This window comes from Lampris incognitus, chromosome 6, assembly GCF_029633865.1.
Source record: "Lampris incognitus isolate fLamInc1 chromosome 6, fLamInc1.hap2, whole genome shotgun sequence".
NCBI classification, from domain to species: domain Eukaryota; kingdom Metazoa; phylum Chordata; class Actinopteri; order Lampriformes; family Lampridae; genus Lampris; species Lampris incognitus.
This window is the reverse complement of record NC_079216.1, coordinates 23,928,082-23,940,167: the sequence shown is the minus strand read 5'-3', so window position 1 is coordinate 23,940,167 and position 12,086 is coordinate 23,928,082. Positions and strand designations below refer to the sequence as shown.

General features: G+C 43.7%; 1 protein-coding gene across 8 annotated transcripts in view; it reads right to left on the bottom strand.

Moving 5' to 3' along the window:
• The window catches only part of wt1a (WT1 transcription factor a), a 58,559-nt gene that overhangs the window by 1,187 nt on the left and 45,286 nt on the right, over positions 1-12,086 (bottom strand). For 5 of the 8 annotated variants that reach the window (XM_056281544.1, XM_056281546.1, XM_056281549.1 and 2 more), the window contains 3 exons: positions 5,818-5,917; positions 806-950; positions 161-250 (listed from right to left, as the gene is read on the bottom strand). In XM_056281544.1, the coding sequence (XP_056137519.1) occupies positions 161-250; positions 806-950; positions 5,818-5,917 (335 nt within the window). Of the gene's footprint in view, positions 1-160; positions 251-805; positions 951-5,817; positions 5,921-12,086 lie in introns of all 8 variants that reach the window. The other 3 variants (XM_056281542.1, XM_056281545.1, XM_056281548.1) reach the window with 2 other exon arrangements.

Sequence of the window (12,086 nt, the reverse complement as noted above, 5' to 3'; positions counted from 1 at the left end):
CTGATTCACTTCAGTGTAAACTTCAAAAGGCAGCGCCCTCCACACTGTGGCCGTCATGCAAAGAACTGAGCGGAGCAAGAAGAGCGATCACACATAACAGAAGAAAAAACATTAAAAGAGAAAGCAAAAAGGACAACGAGACAGGTTAAGAAAATCGAACCTGTGTGCCGTCTCTGGTGTCTTTTGAGCTGGTCGGACCGCGAGAACCTTCTGCCGCAGTCTGTGAAGTCACACTGGTATGGCTTCTCCCCTGGAAATATGATAAATGACGTCTTCTGGGTGATTACAGTTTAAAGTACAGAAGACGCAGTACCCAGGAAGGCTGTCTGGTGTAATAACAGTGATGTGCAGTCAAGGGAGGCTGGGGAGGCAGTGCCTCAACCAGGCTAATAAGAAAAAAAAAGAAATATCATGATAGTTACAAAAAATATTTATTTATTTATTTATTTATTTATTTTTAACTTTAATTTGTTAAGATTGTTGTAAAAAAATAAAAAAAAATTAATCACCTTAAACTTGTTTTATCAATAAAAGGCATGCCCTATTCAGGATGGCTTGCTCCCAAAGCTAGCATCCGTGAATGCAGGCTGCTGAGGCAGAGCCTGCTTGTGCCTCTCTCTGGCGTGTGGGTAAGTACTTACTGCCTACCCAGCCATGGACCTTACTGCACGTTACTGTTAATAGATAAGACAGATTTGTACCAAAGATCATACAATGATGACTATAACTCAGTAATAACCAGTCCACAAGAGGAATAACTTGACTGCGGCTAAGTGAAAACAAGTTAAAGGGGACTACTGGTCACCTGTGTGTTTGCGGCTGTGCATCTGCAGGTGGGACAGTTTGAAGTAGCGCTTGTTGCATCCTGGGTAGGCACACATGAAAGGACGCTTCTCACTGCTGTCTGACCGCACGATGGTTGGGGCGATGCCCGGCACCCGCCGCACGTCCTGTTCAAAGCACATAGAACACATGTACACGCACACGCCAAAGTGTGGATGTGCGACACACACGACTGCAAGCAAGCTTTCCAATATATACTCTAAAATTACTAAATACAAACTACTCCAAACAGACAAAATATCAAAACATAATTTTTCCCACAGGCATCACTAGTAGATGGTTTGCTTTTTTTATTTTGTTGGATGGAAATTCTTGATGCTAAATAAAAAATAAAAAAAATCTCCATATCATAATTTAGATAATTACAACAAGCAGTGATTGTATTTGTGCCTTGTGGGACTCATGTTGAAATTATCATTTATTAGATGGAATTTTATCAGTTAAATGACCCCCAGACTCAATGCAGCCCCAGATGGATATTGCAAAGGGAGAGGTTAGTCATGCTCTTTAGACAGATAGCCATTACCTCCCATTATAACCAGACTAGCCACTATAGACTCAAACGAGTGGGAAGAATCACCAACTGACACATTAGCAGGGGTAACATTAACATCTTTCTCGTATTATAATGATGATAATAATAATAATCATGACATTTTTATAGCGCTTTTCTAGACACCCAAAGCGCTTCACATTGAAGGGGGTAACTCACTTCAACCACCACCAATGTGTAGCACCACCTGGGTGATGCACGACAGCCATTTTGCACCAGAATGCTCACCACACCAGCTTCAAGTGGAGAGGGAGGAATCACTGAGCCAATTACATTGGGGGGGGTTGATTAGGTGGCCAGATGGAGAGAGCCAGGTTGGGAATTTTGCCAGGACACCAGGGGAACCCCCTACTCTTTGTGATAAGTGCCATGGGATCTTTTTCCCCCCTCCCTTTTTCTCCCCAATTGTACCCGACCAATTACCCCACTCTTCCGAGCCATCCCAATCGCTGTTCCACCCCCTCCGGGGAGGGCTGCAGACTACCACATCCTTCCCTCGATACATGTGGAGTCACCAGCCGCTTCTTTTCACCTGACAGTGAGGAGTTTCGCCAGGGGGACAGAGCACATGGGAGGATCACGCTATTCCCCCCACAGGTGCCCTGACCGATCAGAGGAGGCACTAGTGCAGCGACCCGGCCAAACCGAAGGTAACATGGGGATTCGAACCAAGATCCCCGTGTTGGTAGGCAATAGAATAAACCACTACGCTACCCGGATTGCCCCAGTGTGCCATGGGATCTTTAATGACCACAGTGAGTCAGGACCTCGGTTTAACGTCTCATTCGAAGGACAGCATCTCCTACAGTACAGTGTCCCCATCACTGCACTGGGACATTGGGATTTGATATTTGTTGTTTTTATTAGGACCAGAGGGAAGACTGCCCCCTACTGGCCAATCGACACCACTTCTGGCAGCAACCTAGTTTTCCCGGGCAGTCTCCCATTCAAGTACTGGCCAAGCCCATATCTGCTTAGCTTCTGTCATTGGGCAGAGATGGGGTACATGTTGGTATGACTGCCAGCATGTTGCCATAATGTCAGCCATGACAGCTGTTAGACAATTGGCATTAACTATTATTGGTGGTGGTGCTGGAGATTCCGCTGTATGCTGCTTGAATGCGTGCTGCATGGACCTGAATGTGTCTTAATGACTTTGTGTTGTTTTGTGTTGCTACCCTATCATCTCTCACCAACATTCACCAATGTGGTTTATTCAGGACCCCACAAGCAAAACCCCACGGTTCCTCACGTTTCCTTTTTGTCTTCATTCTCCTGTGTTCTCCATCCCACCCTGCTCCATACCTCCAGCGTCATCCTTCGCTCCTCCTCCCCCTCCACGTCTCACTGGTTCCTCATGCACATCTATATCACCTGTTCCCCCCCCCCTCTCTCTCCCCTCTACATTATAACAATTCTGTTTTTCCACTCTGTCATTCTTCTGCACCTCCATGTTCCTCCCTCTCTCTTCTCTTATTCCTCATTCTCCATCCTCTGTCCTTCTAACCTCTTGCATGCCCCCCACCATCTGTTTCTCATTTCCAGGTTCTTAACATAATGGCCCCAGAGGCTGAGGAGTCAGCCTCGCCGTAATTAGGACTGTTATTGTTATTGATAAGTAAACTGGAGCGCTTACAGTGCTGCATAAGCCAGCTGATACATCAGCGACGGTGATGACAATGTTGTGTGCTGTAGCCCTCAGTGACTGGTTCTACATGAAACCAGATCATGTCATGTCATGTCATGTCAAGTTGTATCATGTGGTATCATGTCTTATCATATCATGTCATATGATGTCATGCCATGTCATGTTGTGTCATGTCATATCATGTTTTATCATGTTGTATCATGTCATATCATGTCGTGTCATATCGTCTCGTGCCGTGTCACGTCGCATCACATCGCATAGCGTCACATCATGTTGCATCATGTATCATGTTGCATCATGTCATATCATGTGGCATCATGTCGTACCATGTGGCATCAAGTCGTACCATGTGGCATCATTTTGTATCATGTGGCATCATGTCGTATCATGTGGCATCATGTCATATCATGTTGCATCATGTCGTATCATGTCATGTCATGTCATATCATGTCGTATCATGTCATATCATGTCGTATCATGTGGCATCATGTATCATTTCATTTGTCGTATCATGTGGCATCATGTCGAATCATGTGGCATCACGTCGTATCATGTGGCATCATATCATACCATGTCATATCATGTCATATCATGTGGCATCATGGCGTATCATGTGGCATCATTCTGTATCATGTTGTATCATGTTTTATCAAGTTACATCATGTCGTATCATGTGGCATCATGTCGTATGTCATATCATGTGGCATCATGTCGTATCATGTGGCATCATTCCGTATCATGTCGTATCATGTGGTATCATTCCTTATCATGTTGTATCATGTCGTATCAGGTTGCATCATGTCGTATCATGTGGCATCATTCTGTATCATGTCGTACCATGTGGCATCATGTCGAATCATGTGGCATCATGTCGTATCATGTGGCATCATTCCATATCATGTCGTACCATGTGGCATCATGTCGTGTCATGTGACATCATTCCGTATCATGTCGTACCATGTGGCATCATTCCGTATCATGTCGTACCATGTGGCATCATCTCGTATCATGTGACATCATTCCGTATCATGTCGTACCATGTGGCATCATCTCATATCATGTGGCATCATTCCATATCATGTTGTACCACGTGGCATCATTCCGTATCATGTCGTACCACGTGGCATCATGTTGTTTCATGTGGCATCATTCCGTATCATGTTGTATCATGTCGTATCATGTGGCATCATGTCATATCACGTGGCGTCATGTCATATCACACAGTGTCATGTCATAGTATGTCGTATCATGTTGCATCATGTCGCATCATTGTCGTATCATGTGGCATCATGTCATATCATGTCATATCATGTCATATGACATCGTACCATGTGGCATCATGTCATACCATGTCATATCATGTCATATCATGTGGCTTCATGTCGTATCATGTGGCATCATGTCGTATCAGTGGCATCATGTCATACCATGTGATATGTCATATCATGTGGCATCATGTCGTATCATGTGGCATCATTCCGTACCGTGTGGCATCATTCCGTATCATGTCGTATCATGTTGTATCATGTCGTATCAGGTTGCATCATATCGTATCATGTGGCATCATGTCGTATCATGTGGCATCATGTCGTACCATGTCGTGTCATGTGGCATCATTCCGTATCATGTCGTACCATGTGGCATCATGTCGTATCATGTGGCATCATGTCGTATCATGTGGCATCATTCTGTATCATATCGTACCATGCGGTATCATGTCATACCATGTGGCATCATGTCGTATCATGTGGCATCATTCCATATCATGTCGTATCATGTGGCATCATGTCGTATCATGTCATATCAAGTGATATCAAAGCGAACGTTGAAGATTTTACACCAGGAAAAGGTGGATGGTTGGACTAGAACTTGATAGTGATCACTGAGTCTTGGTAGCAACATTCTTTACACAGCTTCACTCAGACACTGTCCTCTCAGGGGTTGTACCAGTTTCATGTGCCTATCTTTGATATTTAACTGCAGTTCATAAACTAACTGGTAGAAATTACTTTGTAAAAGGCAACATCTCTACAGTAACGACACATTTAGAGAAAAATATCACTTCCATCCTCAACAACTTAACGCACACTTTTGCAGCAGTTCAGTCACAAGTTATTTTGTGTATTCTCTTAGTGTTTTTTGCTACAGCAACTGCCTCAGCATGATTCATGGAATCCACCTCAATGAACAAGCATAAAAAGGAAAGAGGTCCCGGCTGGAGGATGAAACAGACCCCAAAAGAAAGAAAGAGCCCAGAAAAGTCGTGCTCTGCACTAAAAGCAGGTCTGGAGAATCTCTGCTGTCCGTCCTTTACAGACGCTGACAGACAATAATTAAAAGCTAATGATTTATTAACATGCTGAACCTTGCATGGAAATTGTAGCTTTACCTAGAGCACCAGAGACTTGTGTGTGTGTGTGTGTGTGTGTGTGTGTGTGTGTGTGTGTGTGTGTGTGTGTTTCTTTACTGCTAATGGATCTGTGGAAAGTGATTCCTCTTGGCCTTTTGAGTTGCCTTATAAATGTGTGTGTGTGTGTGTGTGTGTGTGTGTGTGTGTGTGTGTGTGTGTGTGTGTGTGTGTGTGTGTGTGTGTGTGTGTGTGTGTGTGTGTGTGTGTTTGGTAATCTCTGCTCTTCTAGACGTCAGAATTCCCTCTGCACACTGGTCATTGCAGTAAGCTGCAGTCTGTCCCCACATCCTTATTCAGAAAACAAGCTCTCTTGTATTTCTGTGTGTGTGTGTTTGTGTGTGTGTGTGTTTGCATTAGTCCTACCTGTAGGCCTCTGAAGACTCCATGTGTGTGGATGCGGTATTGTGTGCTACAGCTGTACAACATAGGGGTGCTGGGGTCACTCTCATAGCCCGGACCATGGCTGCTGGCAAAGAAGGACAGATACAGAGAGAGAGAGAGAGCGAGAGAGACAGACAGACAGACAGAGACAGAGAGCGACAGAGAGAGACAGAAAAGAAATACACTGGCATTGATTCAGGGGACAACAGTAGGGACAAGTTTGTCAATGGCAATGTTTAGGGTGTGCTATATGGTCCTCACTTGATATGTTTTAATTGCAAAGAAATGAGAATTATACAGAACCAGTAAGATATGAACAATCCAAAAACGTGTTTAATGGATTGGAGTTGCTGTCAACTGTTGTCATACACACAGGTTGTCCAGCCTCGAGTGATGTGGAGTGGAGAGTCAGGTTAGTTTTGCATAGTGGTGGAAAGAGATGATGAAAGCAGACCGGTGTGTTCTGTATGGTCAAACACAGGGCCACGACACTGTACATACTGAATACACATATGATACCTGTTATACATATTTACGTACAAGATGGAAATGAGTTTCCATGTGAGCACATATATGATCATGTGATGTGATCATGTGATGTGATCATGTGATCATGTGAGGTGATCATGTGATGTGACTTATTAGAAAAATTAGGTCCCAAACCAACTTCCCAACCACACCTGCACCCATGGAGATAGACAAAAATACAAATTAAGGAGGGTCATTAAGGGGGGGGGGGGCTTTAAGTCTTAAAAAGTCCATGTTTACCTATCAGAAATACAAAAACTTCATCTGGTCACATGCTCATCTACATGGAATCAGTCCGCCAGAAAGAATGAAAGAAAAGTTATAAAAGACATAAATACAAACATACTGCGTGAAATCATATAGCGTAAAATAGAACGGTTTATTTTGGTACAGCGGGCAAACAGAGCACCATGTTTTCAGATTAAACCCAGTAAAGATGGACCTGATGGGCAGATGCATAAGGAACTGTATGTGTGTGTGTGTGTGTGTGACGTATATATGTAAAGGGTTGTGTATGGCACTTAGCTGTGCTTTCACATGGAGCTGGCTATGCTATATACTCCAGTAGATCAGTGGATCAAGTAGATCGGTGGATCCAGTAGATCGGTGAATCCAGTAGCCCAATTAGATCAGTGGACCCAACAGAGCAGAGGATCCAGTTGATCCATTAGATCAGTAGATCCAGTAGAGCATTGCTTCTTTAGAGCCATTTTCACACATCTGAGAAAAGCTGACCCCCTCCCAACCAAAGGTCTTTATCAGCACTGTCTGTTTTGCTTTGCTTCGTGTTGTTTGGCCACAAGGGGACCTGTGCTGTCCTCCCATAAAATCAAAGTTAATGAAGCTCTTGATGTAGATCCCAAACTTCTTTTTTGCTCCAACAAAGTACAAGACCATTTTCATCTCTCACACATTGGGAAATGAAAACCAAATTTTCAAATGAGATTTCGTATTTCTTGGGTAAAATACCATTTGCTTTGATATGTCACCCATGAAGGTGTGATGCTGTGATGAAGCAGGATGGACAGGATGCTATGTGAGGATGCTAGCTGTTCTAGCAGCAGCATCAAACAGATGGATGATATTGCTATCTATTATGCCGGAGGGAGAGTGAGGAATGGAGCTAGAATGCTGAGGAAAATTATATTTAAGGCCTCTTGTTGAATGACTTTTTCTAAACATGATATTGTATTTTTATTTAGTTTTTATGATTGTGTTGTTCTATGTTTTTGTTGTTGTATTTGTTGTTTTACGTTTTATCAATAACCCCCCAATTGGGATAAGCGGCTTGGATAATGGATGGCTGGATGTTTTATCAATCTGTTTTTGACAACTGCAGGACAGATGTGGCCTCACACCCACCCCCACCCCCACCATGATGTTTGATGCCCCTGTGGAGGATATCAACCCAGGTTGGGAACCACAGCAATAAACACTTGTCCCACATTACCGAGACACCAGAGGAGGTACCGTTTCCTATTGTACTATGACTCTCAGTCCCACATGATAATATCGTCTAATTCTGCGCTCCCAACTCACCAAACACTGTGTGTATTTCTATAACTCGAAGCCTTTTAATCCATCACAGACAGTAAAGGAACATTAATAACGCACAACACAAGGAGTTTCCAGTGTCTCGGTTAACTGCTTCAGGGTTCCAAAGAGGTACAAGAACAAACCTCGCTCTGTTTAGCACAGCTGCCACCGTTGCCTCTCCTATCATCTTATGATAACATATAGCGAAACAGAAAGCTCTTGTCTGTGAAATGTTTTATATTTCATGCTATCTAACCAAACGAGGAGGATGGGAGTTTGCATCCTGTGCAGTTGGAATGTGAATCTACTGTAAAGGGCTGAGGGATCATAAAGTGCTCTTTGTCTTCCCCAGTCTTTCCAGTGACTGCAGGACAGGAGGAGGGCGGTGGAATCTGCGTCAGCATTAGACAAGGCATATATCATCTCGGTTTTTTCCTCTCTTTCATTTATTTCTCATTCATTCATTCATTTACTCATTTATTCATTTGTTCATTCATTCACCCATAAATGTATTATTCAAGTTAGCCCGATTCACTTTAATTATCCAGCATCTAATTATCCATGGTCAATTTAATTATCTAGTCTATAATATATTTATGTCTTTACTCATTTATGTGTGTGTGTGTGTATATATATATATATATATATATATATATATATATATATATATATATATATATATATATATATAAAATCAATCAGATCATAAATCAGATTTCCATACCGGATCAGTCGAGGCCCAGGTTACCAACGACTGCCACCGGTACTATTGGCCAGTAGGGTGCCAGTGGAAACTATGCCACTGTTGGGCAAAGGAGAAGGAGAGGGGGAAGGCATGTCCAGGGGCAGTGGGAGAGGAGGAAGGGTAGGAGTGTGGAGGTGAGAGTCGGAAATTTGAATGTTGGCACTATGACTGGTAAAGGGAGAGAGCTGGCTGATATGATGGAAAGAAGAAAGGTAGGTATAATGTGTGTGCAAGAGACCAGGTGGAAGGGGAGTAAGGCCAGGAGCATCAGAAGAGAGTTCAAACTCTTCTACCATGGTGCAGATGTGAGGAGAAATGCGGTAGGGGTAATTCTGATGGAAGAGTATGTCAAGAGTGTGCCGGAAGTGGAGAGATAATCAGACAGATTGATGAGTATGAAGCTGGAAATCGAAGGTGTATTGCTGAATGTTATCAGCACATATATGCCCCGCAAGTTGGGTGTGAGATGGAAGAGAAAGAAGAATTCTGGAGTGAGTTGGATGAAGTGTTGGAGAGTGTACCCAAGGCGGAGAGAGTGGTGATGGGGGCGGACTTCAGTGGACATGCTGGTGAAGGGAACAGAGGTGATGAGGAGGTGATGGGTAGGTATGGTGTCAAGGAGAGAAATGTGGAAGGACAGATGGTGGTGGATTTTGTGAAAAGGATGGAAATGGCTGTGGTGAATACATATTTCAAGAAGAAGAAGGAGAACAGGGTGATGTACAAGAGTGGAGGAAAGTACCCACAGGTGGACTATATCTTATGTAGAAGGCGTGATCTGAAAGGGATTGGAGACTGCAAGGTGGTGACAGGGGAGAACGTAGCCAGGGAGCATCGAATGGTGGTCTGTAGGATGAATTTGGAGACCAAGAAGAGGAAGAGAGTGAAGGCACAGCCAAGGATCAAATGGTGGACGTTGAAGAAGGAAGACCGTTGTGTGGAGTTTAGGTAGGAGTTAAGACAGGCACTGGGTGGTAGTGAAGAGTTACCAGATGGCTGGGCAACCACTGCAGAAATAGTGAGGGAGACAGCTAGGAAGGTACTTGGTGTGTCATCTTGACAGAGGAAGGAAGACAAGGAGACTTGGTGGTGGAATGAGGAAGTACAGCAAAGTATACAGAGGAAGAGGTTGGCAAAGAAGAGTGGGATAGTCAGAGAGATGAAGAAAGTAGACAGGAGTACAAGGAGATGTGGTTTAAGTGAAGAGAGAGGTGGCAAAGGCAAAAGAAAAGGCATATGGTGAGTTGTATGAAAGGTTGGACACTAAGGAAGGAGGACTTGTACTGACTGGCTAGACAGGGGGAGCGAGCTGGTAAGCATGTGCAGCAGGTAAGGGAAAATCAAGGATACAGATGAAAATGTGATGACAAGCGAGGAGAGTGTGTTGAGAAGGTGGAAGGAGTACTGTGAGGGGCTGATGAATGAAGAAAATGAGAAGGTTGGATGATGTGGGGATAGTGAATCAGGAAGTGCAGTGCATTAGAAAGGAGGAAGTGAGGGCAGCTAGAAGAATGAAAAGACAGTAGGTGGAGCTGGAGGTGGCAGAGTTGAAGATGCTAAGATGTTCATTGGGAGTGATGAAGAAGGACAGGATTAGGAACGAGTATATTAGAGAGGCCGCTCAGGTTGGACGGTTTGGAGACAAAGCAAGAGAGGCAAGATTGAGATGGCTTGGACATGTGTAGAGGAGAGATGCTGGGTATATTGGGAGAAGGATGCTGAATATGGAGCTGCCAGGGAAGAGGAAAAGAGGAAGGCCAAAAAGGAGGTTTATGGATGTGGTGAGGTAGGACATGCAGGTGGCTGGTGTGACAGAGGAAGCAGCAGAGGACAGGAAGAGATGGAAACAGACCCCTAATGGGAGCAGCCGAAAGTAGTATTCGTTAGCCTCATAGGATAAACGCCTAAGTTATTTTTTGGCCAAATTGAGATTTCTGCCTACATGTGTTCTCCTCAAGCTGCTGCATCACCCTGGATTAGTGCCTATGTCCTAAGCCAATCAGAACACTTTTTACATTCAAAAATGACAATCTGCCTAAGTCACTCGTGTGACTTGAGCATTTTTACGTTGAAAAAAATAAAGAAAAAAGTTACATACAAGAAAGGCTCCTGGTGCTCGGCTTTCTCTCTTTCCTTATCTGGTAAGATAATTAATATTTCTTTGATTTACTGTAGGCCTAGTGTAAATGTACTCAGTGGATATGAAAATACGTTTTTTCTTATTACCCGAAAATCGTAAAAAATGACTTAGGCATTTATCCTATGAGGCTAACGATATATATATATATATATATATATATATATATATATATATATATATATATATATATATATACTCACTGGCCACTTTATTAGGTACACCTTGCTAGTACCGGGTTGGACCCCCTTTTGCCTTCAGAACTGCCTTAATCCTTCGTGGCACAGATTCAACAAGGTACTGGAAACATTCCTCAGAGAGTTTGGTCCATATTGACATGATAGCATCATGCAGTTGCTGCAGATTTGTCGGCTGCACATCCATGATGCGAATCTCTCGGTCCACCACATCCCAAAGGTGCTCTATTGGATTGAGATCTGGTGACTGTGGAGGCCATTTGAGTACAGTGAACTCATTGTCATGTTCAAGAAACCAGTCTGAGATGATTCGAGCTTTATGACATGGCGCGTTATCCTGCTGGAAGTAACCATCAGAAGATGGGAACACTGTGGTCATAAAGGGATGGACCTGGTCAGCAACAATACTCAGGTAGGCTGTGGCGTTGACACGATGCTCAATTGGTACTAAGGGGCCCAAAGTGTGCCAAGAAAATATCCCCCACACCATTACACCACCACCACCAGCCTGAACCGTTGATACAAGGCAGGATGGATCCATGCTTTCATGTTGTTGACGCCAAATTCTGACCCTACCATCCGAATGTCGCAGCAGAAATCGGGACTCATCAGACCAGGCAACGTTTTTCCAATCTTCCAATCTTGGACAGGTGTGCCTAATAAAGTGGCCGGTGAGTGTATATATGCATTTGTTCACGCTAATGGGCATCAGTGCAGTTATAACAAGGCATTGATAATCACACAATTACAGGAAAGCAGTAGAGTATTTGCATTCATCCAACTGCAATGCAAATAAACTAGTCTCATAAATATACAGGTCATGTCAAACTTGATAATACACTTTCGCGTGTATGAGCGCATGCGCGCACAAACACACACACACACACACACACACACACACACACACACACACACACACACACACACAGGTGCATATCATAATAGCACATCTCCATGGAGACAAGTCCTCAGTCCAAAAACTGTGGATCTGTCTCCACAAAATCATCATTAAGTCACCGTCATTCACCAGGGAGTTGTTTAACCTCACCGCCTCGGCCATGTTGACTGATGATACTGCTTTTCACCGTAACGGCCCGAGTAAGAAATG